The sequence below is a fragment of the Manis javanica genome, chromosome 12 (assembly GCF_040802235.1).
Source record: "Manis javanica isolate MJ-LG chromosome 12, MJ_LKY, whole genome shotgun sequence".
Lineage (NCBI taxonomy): Eukaryota > Metazoa > Chordata > Mammalia > Pholidota > Manidae > Manis > Manis javanica.
This window is the reverse complement of record NC_133167.1, coordinates 70,771,405-70,793,286: the sequence shown is the minus strand read 5'-3', so window position 1 is coordinate 70,793,286 and position 21,882 is coordinate 70,771,405. Positions and strand designations below refer to the sequence as shown.

Here is a 21,882-nt window from a genome sequence, read left to right as displayed (position 1 = left end):
GAGGATTCTGTCACACATGGCAGGGCTGACTCCTGGTAGCCACGGGGAGGCAGGGGGCAGCTGGAAAAACAGGCAGTGGCCCTGCTGTCTGGCTGTTGGGGACAGGGTGCGACCGGGCCCGATTTCTAACAACATGACAGGCATGCTTGTGAGTGGGGCCACAAGGGCACTGTCTGCAACGGCCGAGGTGAGAGGCTGTCTGCTGGGCCATGCAGGGCAAGTCGGTGCAGACATGGAGGGCACCGGCCCCCGAGGTGGCCCTTCAGGAACCTTGTCCTAACGGGTGATGAGGGGCTGTGGAGCCAGCCTCTCACCTCACTGTTGGCTCGGAGAGCTCTGTCCCCTGCACTCTGAGTTGTCCCAACAGCTCATTCTAAATTCTTGAGAAAAATGACCATTTGACAACTGTTTATTTCTTGAACAGTACGCACAATATGTGCATTCACTGGAGGGAGGAACTTTGGAGGGATCATAATCGGGGTGGATCTGAACACCAGAAACTGGTCTGCAGTGTTGCTGGGTGATCCCAGACCTCTGACTGCATCCTTCCCGATGGGCCACGTAAGTGAGGTTCTCCATACAGGGGTGCATCTCTCTCCTCTGAACACTGCACACAGCCCCTCAGGCTGCTGATCATAATTAGTGGGCACACATGCCACTCTAAGAATGGTTTCACAGCGAACCCTTGGTTTATGACCCGTCGGCACTGCGCCAGTCATTTATGTGGTATCTCTACATGATTGTCCACAGAAGATACAAATGGGTGCTGTTGTAGCACCTGACACCTGACAGGATGCTTCCCACTTACAGCTTATTTGGACTCTTGGGATGGTAGCCATGAGCTTAAACTTTGTGTTCGGAATGCAAGGTGACATTCGTCTCCCACTGTCCCGCCTGTGGCTGTCCTATCGATCCTCCCATGCTGACAGTGAGGGGTGCTGTGACCCCATTTCTCTAGCAAAGCCCTGCCTAGCCCCCCAGACTTGTCCAGCTTTGTAGCAGGGGAGGCCTGGGCGGTGGGGTGCAGAGGCCTCTGGGAGGAGCCACAGGAGAAAAGCCTCTCCTGGCTCCTCGGGTGGGCTCGGGGCTGGGGACAGGGACTGGGTGGGGCCCAGCCAGGGCATGGCTCTGAGGGCAAGCTCTCCCCATATCTGGGTATGGGCACCCATGCAGGGGTGCTTCCAGGAACTTGCCCTGGCATCCTGGCCTGTCTTTAGAGGACCTGGGCACATTAAAGAAAACCTGCTAGTCTGGAGCCCTGAACTTAGTAACCCTCAGAAAGTTTTTGCCACCTGAATTGCAGGAGTGCACCTGGGGGCTGGGGGCTTCTCCCCAGGCTCGGGCCTGGACACCTGCTTCCTGCTAAGCCTCAGTCCTGCAGTTCCCTAGTCTTGATACCCCACCAGACGTCACGTGGGCTCTGGGCCTGGGGCTGTGTGTTGCCTCCTGTGAATGTGTAATGGCAAGAAGGAGGAAGATTTTGGACATTGGCTTCTTTTTTTGGATGGGGGGTGCATTTATCTGGTTATTATGTATGTATCCTGTTCATGAAAAATATTGGAATAATTTTTATAAAGAGAAAAAGGACCACAGAATGATGGGTCGAAAAGTAAGATGGTGACCGCTGTTGTACTCAATGTTATTATGAGCTTGGCCGTGTTTTTGTTTTTTGTTTTTGATTCCACATATACAAAAACTAGTTTCAAATGGGCCAGAGTTTAAGTTTTAATTGTGCATTGGTGGCTTTTCTGGGCTTTCTGAGCTTGGTACTTTCGAGAAGTCTACAATGAATGCAAGAGGTGCTTCCCTCTCCGAATCCTTTAATACCTAGAACACTGTAGGGATGGAAAAGGGACAGCGAGTCCTGAGAATGTCCCCAGACCTGAAAGCAGCTTGCCTCGGTGAGGACGGACACCCCTGGACACCAGTCTCCTGTGTCGTGCCCCAGATAGCTCTGGGCCAATCACTGACGTCCTCGAGCCTCGGTTTCCTCACTAAACAGAGGGAACTGGGCTAGGGGCATAGGACTGTTTCCTGCTTGATGGGTCTCTGTCCCTTCGGTTCTGCTCTTCCTCAGCCAGCCCTGCCTGCGTTTCCCTGCCCTGTGCTGCTTACCCTCTGACCTATGCACGCCGGGCAGCTCTGGAAGCCAGGAGGACAGGAGTGGGGCTGGTCCCTTCTGTTCACCAGGCCCCTCGCCACTACCTCCAAGCCAGCCACACCTTTAAAATGTACCCACTCTTTACACAGGGACCAATTTCTTGTGCAGGTGGCCAAATATTCTGGTTTGCCCAGGAGCCGGTCCCAGTTTATTATCCCTGTTGTCCTGGCAGAGTAATTCACTGCCCTCTTTCTGTCTCAAAAGTGTCTGGATTCAGAAGCTCAGTTATATGGGAGTCTGTGCTTCCTCCCTCTTCCCAACCCCATGACCAGGCCTTCTCTGTGGTGACTGCTTCTGGAAACGTCATGTGGTGAGAAAGAATTTGGATTTTTTGATGGAAAGCCTGGTCAAATGCCTGTGGCTTCGAAGTTCTCACTTGGTGTCCCCTGGGATTTCTGTGAGGACCTGCTTGTCCTCCTGAGGCAGCAGAACTTCTTAAAAAGAGCTGAGAGTCCCCTCTGAACCCCTGTGGGTAAGCAGGACGCATTGTGAGCTGTAGGTTTTAAACATCTCAATTTGCCCAAATCTTGTTCTGAAAGAATTTGCTACTTTTTTGGAGAACTTTTTTTTTTCGGTTCATAACATGCAACATACTTATTGCATGGAACTGGGAAAACAGTGAAAAGCACAGTAAAAAGATTAGACATCAGCCCTATATACATCACCCAGAGACAGCTGCTGCAAAAATTGTGATATATTTCTCTTTGGATCATTGATATGCACACTTTTACATAGTTTTTTTTTTTCCAATTAACTTTTATATTGTAGGCATGTTTCCTCCCTAAATATCATCTTGCTTATTGATGCCATTCAAGGGTCTCATAGGCACTTTTCTGTTAGTACTTCTTTGGGACAGTGTTTAGGGTGAATTTGCTGGAGAACATTCTCTGCATGTTGAAGACAAGAAATATATATAGTGAGGCCTAGAGTGCAGAGGTCACCTGTCAAGCCTCATGCCGGGTGGCTGGTTCATGGGGACCTTTGCTAAGCCCCGTCTGTGCTGGAGGTGATGGGCGATGGCGGCTTTGCCTCAGTGACTTCCATGTGGTTGACATTCTGTGTGAGCTGTACTCCCTGGGATCAAATCCCAGCTCTGCCAGCTGGGGACCTTGGCAAAGTACTTGAATGTTGTGCCTCAGTTTCCTCATCAGCCAACAGATTATGATCAGCATATTGGTCCCATAGGGTTGGTAGAACATTCAGTGAGTTCATATGTGGAGAAATACTTGCCTGGTGTAGCCAAGTGCTTGACAACTGCTGCCTGTGGTCGTAGTCGGTGCTAACGCAGAGGTTTGTGCAAATAATTCCAGTCTCGCTGCCAGGCTGTGAACTTCAGGGCAGTGGTGCACTGTTGACATCCCTTTGCTCCTTTGTGTTGTCAGCGAACGTTAGACTGACCTCTGATGTGCTGGACGTACACTTGCTGGTGCAGACTTGGGTGGGCATGGCTCACACTCTGCATGAGCTCACAGCGGAGAGGGGACAGACTCACAGGTCATGATCATGCTACGCGGAAAAGCAGAGTTCAGACAGGGAGGGCCATAAAATGAAGGTTAAGGCTAGACTGGGCTTGGAAGGCTTCAAGGAGAAGATGGTCTGTAGCTTGGCCAGAAGGATGGGTAGGTAACACAAGCTTTGCTGGAGTGCATCCTCTGTCTTCAGAGGGATCAACTGAGAAAACTAAAAAGGGATACGAGCTAAGGTGTGTCTGCCCAGTTCTCAGAGGCACTGACTTGATAGTGTCTCTAGGGCTACCCCAGCCAAGGGCCCCAGGCCAACCAGGGGTCGGAGCACGCCCCAGGCCTCTTGTCCCATCTGCCAAATGGGATAGCATGAAGACTCACTAGCCACCATGCTTGGAGTGTGTTGAATGCTTTTCTGGGCTTCTCTTTGAATTTAGACAACTTTACCAGCAGACCTGGACTTGGGCCATTGTGTTCACTGCAGGTCCTGGGCTGTGGTCCAGGAAGCAAGGTCCTCAAGCAGTGTGAGCAGGTGAGGGCAGCAGTACCATCTGACATGGGGATGTTGGACAGGTTTCTGTATATGGCCGGATTTCAAGATAGAGGAAGGAAATATGAAGATTAGGAAAGATGGCCAGTTCAGGAATAGAAATGGAAATTAACTGGTCCACATGGCTGCACTGAGATCCAGAGAAGTCAAGCGACATAACCAGGTTTGTGCCAGGAGTTAGCGATGAAGTGTGAACCGGAAGCTGGAGTCTGCTGACTCTTGAATCCTTTCCTCTGAAACATGCTGCTTCATGCCACCGATGCTTTTATTTTCCTGACTTTGCAAGAATGCACCTCTGAGGAATGGGGGCCCCCTTGATGTTGGCAGTTCTGTGAATGCTGCTGGCCCAGCTTGCCCAGAGTCAGCTGGGGGTTGGACATGCCCATGTGATCTGCCTGACTTCAGCCTAAGCTTCAGAGAGTTTCCTGGGCTTCTAGGACGTGTAAATACCATTCAAGAAAGAGCCCTCAGAATGCCCCACCGAGACTAACTGAGCTGCCAGTCAACAAGCCCACCCCAATCCCACCCTCAGGCCCTTTGAGCCAGTGGTTCACAAGTGTGGGCCCCAGACTACACCAATACCACTCGGGGGCTTGTTCACAATGCATATTCTTGGGCCTCTTCCCATTGTTACTAAATCAGGAACTCTGGGAATGGCTTACCATCTGTGCTTTTAATGAGCCCTCCTGTTGATTCCGATGACACTAAAGGTTGAGGTCCCCTCTCTTAAGCATCTTCAGAGCTGGGGATGGCTCGTGGCTTTTCTGACTCACTGTTTCTGGAACCCTCTGTCATCTTCTTCCTTCCAGGAGACCATTCCACACTTTAGCTTGCCATTTGGGTGAGCACTGGGGGGTGGAATGGAGAGGAAGGGACACCCAGTGACCCTGCGGCAGGAAAATGGTTTGCCTTGGCACGTTTGCATGGGCCTGGAGCCAGGATCCCATCAATCCTCAGGCCTGACTTTATTCAAGCGAATCTCTTCTCCTGTGTGTCCTGCTTGGGGAGATGGGGAGGAGGGATACGGGGCTTACTGCTGCGGAGGGGCGGAGCTCTGTGCCCCTCTTGGAGGCCCACGCCCCTACTGCCAGGGCTGCCAAAGCACGTCTTCCCAGATAAAACCACACCAGGAAGCTCTTTGCTCTGAAAGTGGGGTTTTCATTTTGCACCATTAGCTTAAATCAGTGGGGATTTAACACAATCCATGAAATCAAGCAATTAGGCTGCGGGATTCCAGAGGGCGGGCATTGCCACTGCTCTGTGGGCCTGAGTGTGTCAGGAGGGCCCGTCAAGGGGCACATGCCACTCCTGCCTGGCACACCCCACCTCCCCAAGACTCCTGGGATCCAGGAAACGGGACAACTTCTAGTAAATAATGTGCCCCAAGTAAGTCACTCAGGACCATTTCCTACATCTGCTGTTTTTCATAAAGGAGAGAAAAAGCTGCTTTCAATCTTTTTTTAAAATTTGCGTTTGTGTTTACCCTTTTTCTTTTTATTGTAACGTGTGTCCTGTAGTCAGTAAATGCATGTAAGTATGCAGACTATGGGTTGTGGTCAGGGGAAGCTCCTTTCTTTGCTAAACGAATTAATGATGCCAAACTCTGGTCTGTGCTGGGAGCAGAGGTGTCTGTGAAGCTGCTGTTTGTTGCAGGGCCTTTGTGAGTAGGACTCATTTGAGGCCTGATGCCTCAGATGTTTGCCACGGTGCCCAGACCCTCTGCTGAGTGCTGGAAGGAGGCTGCGGTTTCTCCCAGCCACGCCCTTACCCAGAGTTGTCACCAAATCTCATTTGCACGGTTGGGTTTGAGGATGGCACTTTCTGCCTCGGGGTCGCCCACCCAAGAGATTTGTGAAAATGGGGCCAAGAAGTAGAAAATCAGGTCCTCTCTGTCTTTATGGCATAGAGAGGTCTTGCTGTTTGACCAGGCTTTTTCCTTTGGAGGGTCCGTGTGGGGCAAAGCATGTCCACTGAGCCCACCGGGTCAATGCATGGGGTGCCTGACTGTGGACCCTTCCTGACCCAAGGGGCTGGTAACAGACCAGTTGTAAAGTTTGACACTCTTACCCCCCTGCTCCCCAAATCGTCTTTTTGGGAACTTCAGCCCACTCTGCGAGAGAAAGTCATTGAGGAAAAAAAAGTAGGTCACTGGAAGTCAGGGTGTATGGTCTGCTCTCTGCCCCAGGGTGATTTTCATTAGCACAAATTAGAGAAAATGCATTCATGTGCTTGCCCAGTTGTCCCCAGAATCTGCCAGGACCTTATGCGTCCCCTCTTGCTTTCCTGCCCCTTGCTCAGAGGAACTGGGGCATAAAGCAGAGCTCTGGGTGCAGAGTCAGGGAGCTGGTTCTCACCATAGCTAAGGGAGCCTCCAGCTGCGTGATCTTGGACAGGTGACGTGAGCATCAGTTCACCCAGGTTTAATGTCCCTTCCAGTTCAAAGTAAATAATCCACATTCTAACCTGATGGCTTTTTAAAATTTGAACAGTGATTGGGGTGACTAGCTCTGTAGAATGCCCCTTCTTCCTAAATAAACGCTTGAAAAGGCAGAATACTTACTCAAACAAAACTCTTAAGAAGCCCAAATTTACACCAAGCTGCTCTAGTTGAATGGAGAGTGGAGGACGTGGAAATGTAATCTCTGTGGTTCTTTTGAGACCTCAAGTTTTGTGATTTATCTATATTTTATATACAATGAAGTTCCTAACTACACTATATGCTTTTTAAAAATTTAAGCTTTTTTGCTTCAAAATAAATGCAGTTTAAAAGGTCAAATGGCTATAAAGGCTTTTTTTTTTTGGTATCATTACAATTACATGAAGAACATTATGTTTACTAGGCTCCCCCCTTCACCAAGTCCCCCCCACAAGCCCCATTACAGTCACTGTCCATCAGCATAGTAAGATGCTGCAGAATTCCTACTCTGTCTTCTCTGTGTTGCACAGCTCTTCCCATGCCCCCCCCCCCCCACATTACACATGCTAATAGTAATCCCCCTTTTCTTTTTCCCCACCCTTGTCCCTCCCTTCCCACCCATCCTCCCCAGTCCCTTTCCCTTTGGTAACTGTTAGTCCATTCTTGGGTTCTGTGAGTCTGCTACTGTTTTGTTCCTTCAGTTTTTCTTTGTTCTTATACTCCACATATGAGTAAAATCATTTGGTATTTGTCTTTCTCCGCCTGGCTTATTTCACTGAGCATAATACCCTCTAGCTCCATCCATGTTGTTGCAAATGGTAGGATTTGTTTTCTTCTTATGGCTAAATAATATTCCATTGTGTATATGTACCACATCTTCTTTATCCATTCACCTACTGATGGACACTTAGGTTGCTTCCATTTCTTGGCTATTGTAAATAGTGCTGCGATAAACATAAGGGTGCATCTGTCTTTTTGAAACTGGGCTGCTGCATTCTTAGGGTAAATTCCCAGAAGTGGAATTCCTGGGTCAACTGGTATTTCTATTTTGAGCATTTTGAGGAATCTCCTTTACTGCTTTCCACAATGGTTGAACTAATTTACATTCCCACCAGCAGTGTAGGAGGGTTCCCCTTTCTCCACAGCCTAGCCAACATTTGTTGTTGTTTGTCTTTTGGTTGGTAGGGATCCTTACTGGTGTGAGGTGATATCTCATTGTGGTTTTAATTTGCATTTCTCTGAGTATAAAAGGCTTTTAACAAAACACTGCAGTCCTCTGTCCCCAGGCCTTCCCACCACAACTCCCCACAACCCAGAGGTAATAATTTTCAACTATTTTAGCTATTTCTTGTGATACTTAGCAAAATGGAATAAATATCATAATTTAATTTTTAACTTTTAGACATTACTGATTTTCTATCATTGAAAAAAGATTTGTCTCTTTTATTTCTTAATTTTAATTATTGGACATTACATTTTTAATTAGATTCTTAAGCTTGATTTTTTGACATTATTTATTAATTTCTTATTATTGAAGATAAAGATTTATCCCATTTCTCCTCATTCTTTCCAATATAGTTATATCAAATTTTTGGTTAAATTAATACTCCTTGCTTAATGTATTAAAATTATGTAAATATTATTTGCAGCTGAGCCCTGTAGTATACTGCAATTCTATTTTATCTTGTATACCTTTCTGCTTTCCCTTGACAGGGTTGTTGCCCTATTTTATTTTCTAGTTCCTTATGTTTGCATTATAAATTCATCTCTAAACTTCTGTGCAGGTGTACATCAGGTCATCTGTCTGGGCTGTCTGTCTAGACTGACTGGTTGAGCGTTAGGCCTGCCATACAGTTGTTCTGGAAGAGCTATTTGAAGATTTCCATTGCTTTTATTTTATGTTAGATCTTTGGTTTCCTGAATCCTATGTCTTGTTCTGCATATTTGTAGAGCATATCATGGAGTAGTTTCCTAAGAAAAGATATATAGAATATAACTTTTTTTTAACCATTGAATGTCTGAAGATATCTTTATTCTACTCGCACACTATTGACAGTTTGGCTCACTAGTGAATCTGGGAATTTTAAAGGCATTGATATATTATGGTCCAGCTTCTAGTGTTGCTGTTGATAAATCCAGTACCATTCTGATACCTGCTCCTTTATATTAGATGTATACTCTCTTTTTCTTTAGAGGATTTAAAAGTTCTCCTTATTCCTGGCATTTCTCAGTGTCATGATTCATTGGGCAGGACACTGTTTAATCTGAGAACTCATGGTCATTTCTGGAAAATTTTTCTTCTTTTATTTCTTTGGTATATCTCTCCCCTTTGTTTTCTTGTTTTTCTCCTAGTCAGATGTTGAAACTTCTGGATTAATCCTCCAACTTTTGTTTCTTTCTCCTATTTCCCATCTCTGTCATTGTGTTCAGCTTCCCAGGAAATTTTTTGAACCTTATCTTAAAGTACTTGTATTGCATTTTTTACTTCTGCTCCTATATTTTAAATTTCCAAACACTGTATTCTCTGAACATTCCTTTTAATAGCTCTCCTATTCTGGTTTTATAACTACAATGTCATACCTAGTATTATCTTTGAGATAAGTTTTCTTCTGTTTCTATGCTGTCTCTGTTATCTTTGAATTCTTTTATTGTAATGTGTGTATGTGTGTGTTTTGGTCTCTGCTGTTCACCTGTAGAGTCTTCCTTAGGTGCCTGTCAATCTTTGGCTGGCCATTTGAATTTAAGTGAAGCACTAAATTGGAGGCTTTATGTGGATGTGCATGGCCTGTGATTCGTTGGGCCTCATTTTAGAGTTGTGTTGAGGGAGGGTAGGACTTTTCTTTTGGGCTAGTAATTTCTTTAGATGGAAACCCTTCAATCCTCTGACAGGGTATGTAAGTGCAGTGTTCTAAGCTCTGAGAGTTTCACTATTTCCTACTATTTCACTATTTCAGACTTTCACTTAATTCTTTTGTGCCAGGACAGCACCTCCACACCCGGTCCTCCTGTGTGTCTGGAGTCCCTAAGCCCACAGTCCATCTGGTTCAAATCTTCTGTGTAGAATAAACTGCTTGGCTGCTGCTGGAGTTGGAGGGGCAGTCACCTGGCTTCCCAGGCCGGGCTGGTGGATCTGAGTGGCCTTGTACAGACTTTTTACCCATTCCTCTATTTAATACAACCTCTGTAATGGGGTTCAGAAGCACCTCATGGCCCCAATTCATGAGCATATCTGGGTCCTGCAGTGTGTATCGGCTTGTTTCTTCCTGGCACCCCTATCTGTAAGCAGTTAGGTTTCAGCTTTTCTTACTCTTGTCAAGCCAGGTTCCACCAGCCATTTGCTTTCTATTATACTGAATGTCAGTATGTTCTTGTATTCTTGCATGTGTTTATAACCTTTTTAAAACTATAACTTTAAACTGTTCAGAAAGGAATGGAAATGACTGTGTGAGCTCGATGTGCTATGTTTGGCTAGATGTGACTGGTGGTAACTCTTTAGGAACATTCCAGAACCTGGGTGATTGTCAGTATGGCAAACCTTTCCTTTTCACTTCCCATTGGTTTTAGCACTCTGGCATCTCCCTCGGCCCATTGATCCTGGCTTCCCAGGTCATCGGAGACCCCCTGATGGCCAGGTTGAGTGATCTGGTCTCATGCTCATTGTGGAACTGTGCAGCACTCGGGATTGAGCAGCATTTCCTCCACTTGGAGCACCTCCCTCCTTTGCTTTCTGAGACACGTGGTGCCTGGTTTTCCATCTGTGCCTCCGGTGACTTTTGCAAGGTGCTGCCCCTTCCTCTCACCCCACTGAAGGTGCTCCTGAGGGTCCCTCATTCGTCTCTTTTCTCTGCACTTTACTCTTCACTCTATTATCTGTAACCAGGTGAGTCACAAATCTGGTGTCTAGTTCTGCCCATTCCCACCTTTCCCATCAGATCCTTCCTGCACCCCTGCAGCAGTTCCATGTTATTGACTGCATAAGTGACTGGCTCTCGGCCAGTGGGTGCCTTCCATCCATGCACCCTGTCCCCACGATGGGGAGAATGGTGGTACTGAGAGTATAAGCAGGTCAGGAGGAAAAGATGGTTTTGACAAGAGTGTGGGTTTGGGATGGGTGTGATGAGTTTCCTGTTCTTATGTCAGCCTCAGAAATATGGCTAAGCTTCTGGGGTGACTACCGAGGAAGTATAGTTTATGAGCAAAAAAACATACAGTCTTAGGTGACTGAACGTAGGGTGAAACTTTGAGGGTCTGCCTACATAGGGGTGACTATAGCTGAGAAAGACCCAGGCAGCCCCTAATTCAACCTTAAGTTTTGAGTTTTCAGAGTTTCTGGGTCTCTGAATTCTGGCTGGCAGGAACCAGTGAGGTGGCTGCTGGGAGTAATATTCTACTCCTGGAGGATGTTAACTTGTTGCTAAGAAAACCAAACAAGTGTTTTGTTTATTGCCTGGTTATATTAGTTCAGGATCCAGCTGTTACAGGTTGCTGAGATCCAGGGCCTGGTTGGCAGTGTCCTGCAGGGTGAGAAGGGCACGTGGCCATGGGGGAGCAGAAGAACAGGGTGGGGGCTGGTGCTAGAGGTGAGCTTGCTGGCTCCCCAGTGTTGCCCAGCCCAGGCCCCCTGGGTGGTGGTACCGTTGAGCCAGCTGGCAGACTGCACTCTCCACTTTACGGATGGCAGACTGGGACTCGGTGCTCAAAAGCAGGCTTTGTAGTCACAGCATTAGAAGCCAGGCTCCAGCCCTCCAGCCCGTGCCCAGCTGCTGCTCCAGCTGCTGCCTCCTGGAGCTTCTCTGGTCTGCTCACCACCGCCATGTGCATTGCCAGCTGTGAGCACCATCCCTGGGTGAAACCCCTGGGGTCCAGGCACCGTCAGCATGGTGGGGGCCGGCTGGGGAGGGGGAGTGGTGCTCAGTCCCGGGCTCCTCCGGGGCCAGCTCCCACCCCTGTCCCAGAAGCCCCTGGGTGTGGCGGGGTGGGGGGTTGTCCACATATCCACAAGGCACAGGGAAATCAACCTGGGACAGCTAATCGCCTATCCAAACATTGTTGGTAATCTGCATCTCTAAAATAAACCCTTGAAAGATGGAAAGATGTTAGTAATTTCTGGCCATATGTGCCTCCTCCTTAGTCTCCCCACCTCGAAAAAGAAAGTGAGCCAATGGCAAGAAATAAAGAGTCTAATGCACAACACATTTCCATCATTTGATTTCCTCTTTCCCCTTGCTGTCCCCCACCTATGTAAACGAAATTCCTTTACACGGTCATGGCAAAGGAACATTAATTTTTGATTTGAGTTGTGATTAAAAGCAACACAATCAAAAGAGTGAAATAGTTTCCATTGAACCAGTATCATTTGAAGCGCGGTCATGGTATAGGAGGAAGGGGTGTGGTCTGGGGGTTAGGTGTGGGTCTAATTCTGATTTTCTCTTTCCCAAACCGTGACCTCGTGTTGTCATGACTTAACCCGAGTCCTTCCCCTTGATTGTAATAAATAATAACGATGTCTTCTTAGTATGATTACTGTGAGCCTTAGATAAGGAACCATGCATAAAGCACCTAACCTGGGCTCACCTACAGAATCCAGCACTTGAAAAATGATTGCTCATGGCTCTGCAAGAAAAGAGGGTGCCTGCCCACCTTGTCAGCTGAGGCAGGCATGCGTCCTGGTGATGTAAGGGACAGCCCCTCGAGCAACGCTTGGTTCCAGCCTTACGTAGCTTGGGAGTCATTGAATACTGAGGGGCCACTGCACAGAGGTCTTGTGAAGCAGAAGTGTTCCTACTGCCTTTGCCTTGCTGCAGCACAGTTTGCTGCCTCTCTCAGGGGTTTCTCCCAGTCCCCTTTGCTCTGTTTTGCAGAGGGGAGGCAGGGATGGGGACCTGACTTTGCCTAGGCCTGGCAGCAGGTCTCCTTTTGCTGGTCCCTCACTCAACCTCAGGGAGTCTTTTCTCATTCAGCGAGCCACAGACTGGGATGGCTAAAGTCTTTTCCTAAGTGAACCACCGGCTACAAGGTTTGCAAGCCGACCAGGGAAGCTACAGCGTGGCCGCCTGTTCGGCAGGGGGAGGTCCTGGAAGGGTGGTCTCTGCTGCTTTCTGTGGGCAGCCCCTTCCACCTGCTGGTCCCCATTACACTGTCCACAGTGTGCGTAGCATGATCAGAGAGTTTAAAGAAAGGAACTCACTGGGAAGCTGTTCTCAGCTCCCTCCCCCGTGTGCAGGAAGCCAGGCCCAGCTGAGAGGTCAGCGTTAACCCCAGGGGAGAGCTTTGTGCTGCTTAGCGCCCAGCTCCTGAACCCCCCACCACCCCTGGGAGTGAGACATTTCTTAAGAGGGTCCAGGCCCTGGGGATTGTCGGGGTTAAGTAGACTGCCAGAGCTGGAGCTCTGTTTGTAAGAATGAGAAAGCAGTGGGAGCGTGTTTAATTTACTGACACATTCGTTAAAGATTTGTTCCTAGGCTTTTCCCCCTCCTCCTTATTCTTAGGTTGGCCAAGGGTGTGTTTTCTAATCAACTTAATACTAAATACGAAAGCCTCACCAACACAGTTTTCCTGTGGTCAGAGTGAGCTCTTCCAACCAAGTCATTTCTGTTTCCTAAGCCAAGTCATTCTGACGTGTTGGTGGGACTGGGAAGAGGCTGAGCACCTCCCTTTGTTCTCCCAGGCCATTTAGTCAGGACTCTAAATTTTGGGTTCATTGTAAAGGATTTTCCAACTGTAGAGTTAGTGTGGACAGCACGGTGATGAAAGTGCACATTCAGACAGGCGTTTACGATTAGGACTGTGACTTTGGGCAAGCAAACTTAACCCCCTATGCCTCATGGACTTGTTAGGTCTAATTGAGAAAATCCACGGAAAATACTTAGCCCGCTTCCTGGCATGCCTTAAGCTTTCATAATTGTTAGCTCTTGTTTTTTAGTTCAGACTCAAGCCTTTCCTCCTGGAGTGTGGGTAGAAGCTTTGAGTTATTTGCAAGAGGGGGCTTGGTAGTTTTGAGTTCAGAAGAATTCTGAACATATAGAGTTCACCTACACTAGCATCTAGAAAATGATTTGACACTCCTTTGGACAGTGTCTGGGGATGGCCAGTCTTGGAGGGGAATTGGTTGTAATGGCGGTGTGTTTTTAGCACGCTTACACTGACTGAATGCCCACACATGGACTTATCTTTACCAGCAGACCCTGCGTAGCCATCACTCTTGTACATGGTCCACACACTGACATTAAAAAGGTGATAACTCAGGGTCTGGCTTCCCTCTCTGCAGGGAGCTGTGTGGAGAGCAGCAGAAGCCCCCGTTAGGTCTGAGGACATCCTCACCTGGATTCATCTGTCAGGACTTTCCCAGGACTTCACAGGCTAATATGTCTGGAGGTCAACAGAGTTTGGTCTGGGTGGGTCCACACCGTGGACAGAGCATTTGTGGCCCTCCTTAGTGGTGGATTTGTGGTGCAGAACATTAGCAGTTCCTGCTGCCAGAGCTCCCGGAGGCATGAGGCAGGGACTCTGATTCATCGGTGCTCATGTTGGACACTGACGTATGATGCTGTCAAGCATGACCATTTGAAGTGCCCGTTCACTTCCCCTTGCCAGGTGGGCACATGGAGATTTTGTCTGTCTTGTTTACAGCACCCAACTGCCTAGGAGTTTTAGGTCCTTTGGATATTAAAAAAGCTAAACCAGTAAGTTTCTGTTTTTAAAAGGGAACTCAGGGTTAAGTTTTTTCCTCTGGATGCTGAGGTCTCTAGCATTAGATTATGCATTCTATTAGAGTACAGATTTGTCTCTTTCAAAGCATGGTATGACGTTCAGAGTCGCTGCAGTAAAGAGACATGGAAGAAAAAAAAAGGAGAAAATAGCTACTGCCAAAAAAAATTAAAAGAATAAAAAAGATACTTGGTTCAGTTTTGCAAATTAATTTGAGATCCTCAGGGCACTCTGTGGTGACTGTCAGAGATACCCTTAGACCTCACCAAAGCAGGGGGCAGAAGCAGGATGGAAAGGCTGACCTAGACCTTGGTACGACCTTGACCCATCCTTACGACCACCTCTTCCTCCGACTTGCCCCCTGCCTCACCTCGCGCCCTCCCTCCAGCGGGAAGCCCGGGTTATCTTCAAGACGAAAAGCTGTGTTCTAAAATGCTCTCTCCCCTTGTCTCCCTTCCTCTCCCTGCCCTCACCCTCTCTAGCCCTGAGGATGAAAATAAAAGAAGTGAAGAAAGAAAATGGCGACAAAAAGATCGTCCCCAAGAAGAAGAAGCCCCTGAAGCTGGGGCCCATCAAGAAGAAGGAGCTGAAGAAGCTCGTCCTGTACCTGAAGAATGGGGCCGACTGCCCCTGTCACCAGCTGGACGACCTGAGCCACCACTTCCTCATCATGGGCCGCAAGGTGAAGAGCCAATACCTGCTGACGGCCATCCACAAGTGGGACAAGAAAAACAGGGAATTCAAAAACTTCATGAAGAAAATGAAAAATCACGAGTGTCCCACTTTCCAGTCGGTCTTTAAGTGATGGTCAGGGGCCGGCTGGGGCGCGAGCGGGGCTGAGCTCATGTCCCTGGAAGCTGGCGGCTGGCACGCCCTGCTGCTGCCGGTAGGGGGCGCTGTAACCCGGTTTGCTTCGCTCTCCCAGCTCCCGCCCCCTCCCCTCCAGCCGCGCTCCAGAGCCCAGGTAGCCAATATTTAAAGTCGCTCGCCCAGGTAAGAGGAGCCCCATTTAGATTAGGAAGCCTTTTCAGTCTACTGTGTGGACCAGCATGTCACTAGTAAAAGGAGGTGCGAAACCGTTTTCAGCCAGAGACGTACTCACTAAAAAAGAAAATGTTGCCAGTTTAAGGAAAAGGGAATTAGGCAAAAACCAAGTTCTGCAAATTTCTTTGTGTCCTTAAAAATTGCTTATGGATCTATCAGCTGATCTCTGCCTTTGAAACTAGAATATATAACTCCTGGTAAGAGGCCTTGCTTTCCGTTTCAGAGAATTTCTCTGTCCACCTGCTTTAGACAGAAACACACACACACACCCACACACACCACGTTTACAACTTTTAAGATCAATTCCAGAAAGGTAGAGGTGCAGGGGGGAAAAGCCGCAAAGACAGTGTGTCACAGAACAAAGGGAGGTTATGCCCGCCCTGGCTTCCCACGTGATTGTCCTTCCCTCTGAATCAGCTGGTGTCTGGTGCCCTGAGAAGCTGGCATCGGCCTCTATGCTGATCCACCCCCCAGATATGTGGAGGCTGCACCAGCCTGCCTGTGTGTGAGGAAAAGGCTGCACTGTGGCCACCGAACCAGTGGCAGGAGAGAGACGATTTTAAGACTGAGAAGGCAATGCTTAGTGGTTTTTGAAACACATAGCTCAAGAAACTAGAATATTCTAACTCCTCAAGAAGAAACAAAGAGGAAAAGATCTAGAACAGTCAGGCAAATTGCTAGTCAGGGTGAATTGTGATTGGGTGAAGAGCTGAGTGTTCTAATTTCCTCTGTTCACCTTTTTTTTTAAAGAGAACAACAAAAACCCTGTTTGCTTTTCCAGGTTTTGAAAATCTACATTGAATATTTGAAAGATGTGTTAAGACCAGGGTGTCCTGAAGCTTGATTCCTATAGGTCAAAGAAATTGAGAAGAGCCAACCTGTCTGTCCTCCTGCACTGAAAAAAAAGTGTTTGTTTTCATTCCTGCAGAAGGAAAGTCAAGCCACAAGTGTCCCCTTCCAAGGAGAGAGTTTAAAAGGCAGCACAAGTCTGCAGATTTTCCTAAAGGCTCTAAGATAGTTCTCAAAGCCTTGTGTTTAGTAAGTGCTGAACTAAAGCCCTTCACTTAAGCAACTTTATTACCTCTTGTTCAGTGTATAGGAAGTCATTCTAAACAATTAATGTTAATTTCTCCCCCAAGCCAGAGTCTTAATTCTCTGTAACATCTAGAGAACTTCTGCAATCACCCCTCTGGGCGAATGTTTATACCCAGTCGGGAGGCTGCAGTGAGACCGGGAAGTGTTACCCTGTAGCGCTGACCTGACAGAGAAACAGAGCGACATTCTATTAATGTCTGAAGACTGCAGTCTGAAAATCAGCCTGTGGACTTTGTTCCCTGCCTGAGGGAGATCCTGATATAATGAACCTCTCATGATTAGTGATCCCATCATTTTAACATTTTTTTTTTGTTATCTCTGACCTTTAATCACAAAGTGTGGGGGACCTTGTGTGATTTGCCTGTAATTTTGGAAAATTTTTTTAAAGTGTGTATATATATATATTAGTTAATTAGAAATAATTCTACTTTCCTGTTGTCACCTGAAATTCAGAGCAATTTCATGAATTGATGGATCTGAATCTTAGTTTTGGTTGATTAACTGAAGAGTTCAGTGATCACATGTCTCTTGCTCGTTTTGACAGCTTGTCATGCAATAGGGCCCTCTGTCCAAGGCAGAGGCCTTAAGGAGAGGGCTTTATGTTGGATGTTAGCAGCTACCCCAGAAAGATTATGGAAGAATAGGTGGTCATGCTGCACCTTTCTGAGTGGGAATTGCCAGGTAGAAAGTGGCATTTTTAGAAAGAGCCCCAAATAAAATGGAAATGTGAGGTATAGCTGCAGGTTTTCCCCAACCTCAAGAGTCCTAGGACTTTGAGTTTTGCTGGGGATTTGAGATGCCCACCAGCTTTGTCTGCATACATCAGCAATTTCAGGGTGCAGAGGGAGGCTATGGGCCTAGTGCTGCGTTTTTATCAAAAATCTTTGTTTTTCTCAACAAAGGATATAACCCAATCTATGTGCAGACTCGTTGGCCTGGCCACTGGTTTCCAATAGGTCTCTGCTGTCTGTATGTGACTTGGCAATTATTGATAATGCAGAGGTCATATGTGCAGAGGTTTCAGATAATCATTCTACGTAGAATCCTGTGAGGTCATTGGCAGAACTAAGCTCAACCTTTGAAGAATATCAGTAGTTATCTTGGAAGACAAAAAGAGAAGTGAGGATCCCAAGAACACTTTATTTTCAGGATATCCTGTGTAACTCTTGGCTCTTGCTGCTGGCGCATTACCCACCAGGACCCCCTAAGGCAGGATCCCATCCGAACACTGGTTGTCGCTTGGATCAGTAACACACAGAAACCCTTTTGCCCAAACCTAGAATCTGTGTTTCTCATCAGATTCCGAGTAACTAACTGCTCTGGTTGGAACTCCATAGATGCGGTGGGCTCAGATGATCTGTCTTAGAAACACACCTTCCCTAACTCCCTGAATAATGTACTCGCCGTTGCGACATCTCACCAGCAGGTACATAGGACACAGATGAAATTCCTGTTTCCTCTAGTTCCTTCCCATGGCCCTCCTTTCTTAGAATCTACATCTCTTACAAAAGCTTTGAATACTGTGAAAATGTTTTACATTCCATTTCATTTGTGTTGTTTTTTTAACTGCATTTTACCAGATGTTTTGATGTTATCACTTATGTTAATAGTGATTCCCATATGTGTTCATTTTACTTTCATGCTTTTCCTGCCATGTATCAATATTCACTTGACTAAAATCACACAATTAATCAATGATAACGTGCGTTGTTACTTTTTCCCCCGTGACAATATACTGCTCCCTGTCTTCCACTGCACACACATACACACACACACACACACACACACACACACACACACACACACACACACACACATCCCTCTTGAGTTTTGATGTGTCCATGATGTTTTCTGGTCCCAGTTTAATTGCTTTCAAAAGATAACTGGATATGGGTGGGCTGGAGGAGCACCTGGGAGCACACAGGGCACCCTTCCCCGGCCCACATTTACCATCTGCTCTCAGGAATAACTTCCAGAAGGGTTTCTGCCGGCTGTGCATGTTTCAGATCAGAGAGGAGGTTAAATACTCGCTCTACAAGAATGTCTTTTTCAACCGTGCCTGAGTTTCTTTCCCACAGTTTTGGTTTCAGATGCTCTTTCCCCTCCAGCTAATTTAATGTTGACATTACCAACTAAAATTTGAGAACTCTCTGGTATCTGGAGTCTTAAGACCCACATGCGACCTTCGAGGAGACCAGGACCATCCCTCTAATTCACAGAGAAGCTCAGATGTGAGATGGTTAGGGCTGCCCAAGAAGTCCAGGGCTCCCTGGTCAGTAGTGTCACTGGAACTAGAGCCCAGGGCTCCCGTTCCTGGTCATGTGGGACCACTGTCAGAATTACTGCTGAGCTCCCCTTTGGACCCAGCGCATGCCACTGGTCACGTGGGACCACTGCTGAGCCCAGGCTGTTTCAGATTAGGTAATATGCTTTTTGCCAAAGGAACTCCTGAATGTGACTTTTAATTCTGAAAGCAATTGCAGTGACAATTTCAGTTGTCATTGCCTGATTTACAAGGCACCCCCAAACCTCAAAACAACTGGCAGTTTTGCCTAGAAATGAGCAAATACTCCCAAGTCACCCCAAACCACACGTAAGCACACAGACAACATTTTTCAGGCATGGTATGAGGACTTGTGACAATTCCATTAACGTCGTGCTCCTTTGAAGATTTTCTCATACTAGTGAACCTGACTGGTGAACTAGTAATATGCTAGCTCAGCCAAGGGAAAAGTGGTGTCTCCTTTTATTTCCCTGTGGTTAATGAGAAGGAAAATCTCCTTTAGGCTGGGTGTGGATGTCCTTGTCACCCCACTGAAGCCCTTCCACCATGACCCATAACTTCCAGTTGCTGTTTTTGAAGTTTTTTTTTTTTCCTAACAAATCAACAAAAAGGTGATGAGGTATGTACAAAGGCATCTTGGCTTCAGCTGCTGGAGTTGCCTTGGAGTTTGGGGTGCCCAAGGGTCAGGACTGCTTGTGCCTGTGCCTGAGAGATGCTGACAGCACTATGACCGACAGCTGTGCCCTCTGTGGCACCTACTCCTCTCCAAGGAATTATACAGGCACCCTCCCACCCAGGGGCAGAGAGATGAGGGCCACCATGTCATCCAGGGTAGGTTGGTCTGCCTTCTCCAATCGGTCCAGAAGTGCCACCAAGTCACTTTCACTCCCAAGAAGAGAAATATGTGCCAATCATCCGACAGGATCAAAGGAAAAGGGAGGACCATTCTTAAATTAGCACGTGCCACAGAGGGGAAGTTGCTGATTCACAGTTTCTGTCTTCCACCCCTGCAAATTCAGATTCAGGTTTGTCAAAAAGGCTTCTGAACTTTGAAGTAATGTTCTTGGCTTCCCAGCAGTCCACTGGGTTTTAGTTTGCAAAACTTCCTAGCAGGACATAAGCGGCTCAGGGATGTGAGGCAGATTGTCTTTGGTATCTCCTTTCCTCTCTCCACACACTTCATATTGCTGCCGCCCTTTCTGATGTCCTACATACTGGTTAATAAAAGGGGTAAGTTAGATAGGTGAGGGAGGGAATGAGTCTAACGCTTTCCTTTATTGCTGGGCACATCGCCTCTCCGAGGAGTGCTTCTCAAACTTGAATGCGCGTAGGAGTCACTTGGCGACCTGTTAAAGTGCAGCTTCTGATTGGGTACGTCTGAGGCAGGGTGGGACTCTGTGTTTCTGATTGGCCCCAGGGTGAGGTGCAGGGCTGACGTGGGCGGGGCTGACGCTGCTGGTCCGCAGAACACACTTTGAGTAGTGAGGCTGGAAAGGATATGTGAGAAGGGCAGCCTGGGATCAGTGGTAATGCCCCCTCAGGGACCCTACGTGAAGCCCATGTCCTCAGGACTCAGCAAATTAACAATGCTTTGGGTCCGAAAGAAACCGTGGGAGAGTGGCAGTTAGATACGCATAGGGGGTGGCCAACGCTGTGAGTCCACAGTTAGACTTCACTTCTGTCCCAGGCCTTGAAGGCTGATACTTTCCCCTCAGACTCCCCTTACTCCGGAAACTCAAATTCCTTCCTTTCATTTCTTTCCTCACTCAAACAACTATTAGCAACCCAGCCCCCAGCCCTGGACCACCAGGGATCGTTGGAGTTAAACCAACTGGTGGTATTTACCTCGACAGCTAAAGTAATATTGGAATTTGACAACAGAATCGGAACTCTGCATGTTGCATTGCCCACATCTGGGCAGTTTCAAGCTCAGGGTTTGGGAGAGGCCAAGAAAAGGGGTGGCGGGTGGTGGAAATCTCAAGTATTTTGGAGGGGAAATCCCACCCCTTTGATGAATCGAGGACAGCCTACCCTGCAAGCTGACTCACTGGGAGAACAGGAGTGAGGCTTTTCTGTCAGCGCAGGCTCGGGAAGGCTGCTTTTTGAAGGTTTGGAGAAGACGGGTACCAGAACCAGCTCCGAATAGGAGCCAAAAGCGCCTGTGTCTGTATCCATCTGTGGACTATTTAGATAAGAAGGGCTGTACTTAATCATGGAGAGAGTTGTTTGCTTAAATAAAAGGCGGGAACGTTGCATGTGTGTAAGCAGAGAAAGGAGGTGGGAGGAAGGAGAAAGGATCCAGCAGTTTCCACAGCTGAAACCCCGTGCGGTTTCAGTTAGGATGACCTTCCCATCACCTGAGCTCCAGAACGGGTGGTCGGGGCTACGAGTCCTCATGGCCCTGTCCAGGGGACTTAAGCTAAGCTCTGCTGTGGGCAGCCGTGAGCTCCAAGCAATGCTCTTGCCCTTCTTCCTCTGCAAAGCCTGAGTCCTGGGCCCTGGAGCTGGAATAGTCCAGGAGCTCTGCTCATTGCTGGCCAGGTGGGATCCCGGGCCAGGGCTTCTCTGAGGTTCCCTGGATGTCAGGACTTAAATAAAGCAATCAAAACTCAGGACTGTATTAGATTTCTTTTCAAAAAAAAAAATCTTCTTTCACTCTGCTGATGAACTCTGTTAACCTTTTTAATAATTCACACTCACTGTCACTATTTGTACCTGGGAATGGACTGAGGGTAGGAAGTGGCTTAAGGGCCTCTGTTTCTCTTTTTGCTATCTAGTTCTCTGGGGAATTTTTACATCTCTGGGTAATTTTGCTTAGAAGATTAAGCCCATAATATGAAAAATAAAGATGTCACATGCTAAAATGTCACATGCCTGTTTCACAATGTGGCCTACAGACAGCCAGGGTGGGTTGCAGAGAAATAGCTGGATTCTTCCAGGGTCAGCACTCCCTCCCAAGGCTGGCAGCTGAGGCCACCAGAATCCAAATTTGGCTGCTTGTCTTGGCAGGTAACTCAGTGTGGATAAAATGAGAGTTCCTGTGGCCAGGATTCTCACCTGGCTGTGGTTGACTAGCTCACTGCACACCTGTGGGCACTACATGACTATTGACTCTATATAAAGAGCTCCACCCAGTGCTCTGGGTATGACACGGTGGCACAG

General features: G+C 47.5%; 1 protein-coding gene across 2 annotated transcripts in view; it reads left to right on the top strand.

Annotated features, from left to right (window-relative positions):
• The window catches only part of SFRP1 (secreted frizzled related protein 1), a 44,820-nt gene extending 26,683 nt beyond the window's left edge, over nucleotides 1–18,137 (top strand). For both annotated transcript variants that reach the window (XM_073218832.1, XM_017656444.3), the window contains one exon: nucleotides 14,780–18,137. In XM_073218832.1, the coding sequence (XP_073074933.1) occupies nucleotides 14,780–15,102 (323 nt within the window). In that variant the 3' untranslated portion in view covers nucleotides 15,103–18,137. The remainder of the gene's footprint in view (nucleotides 1–14,779) is intronic.
• Nucleotides 18,138–21,882: the final 3,745 nt, after the last annotated feature.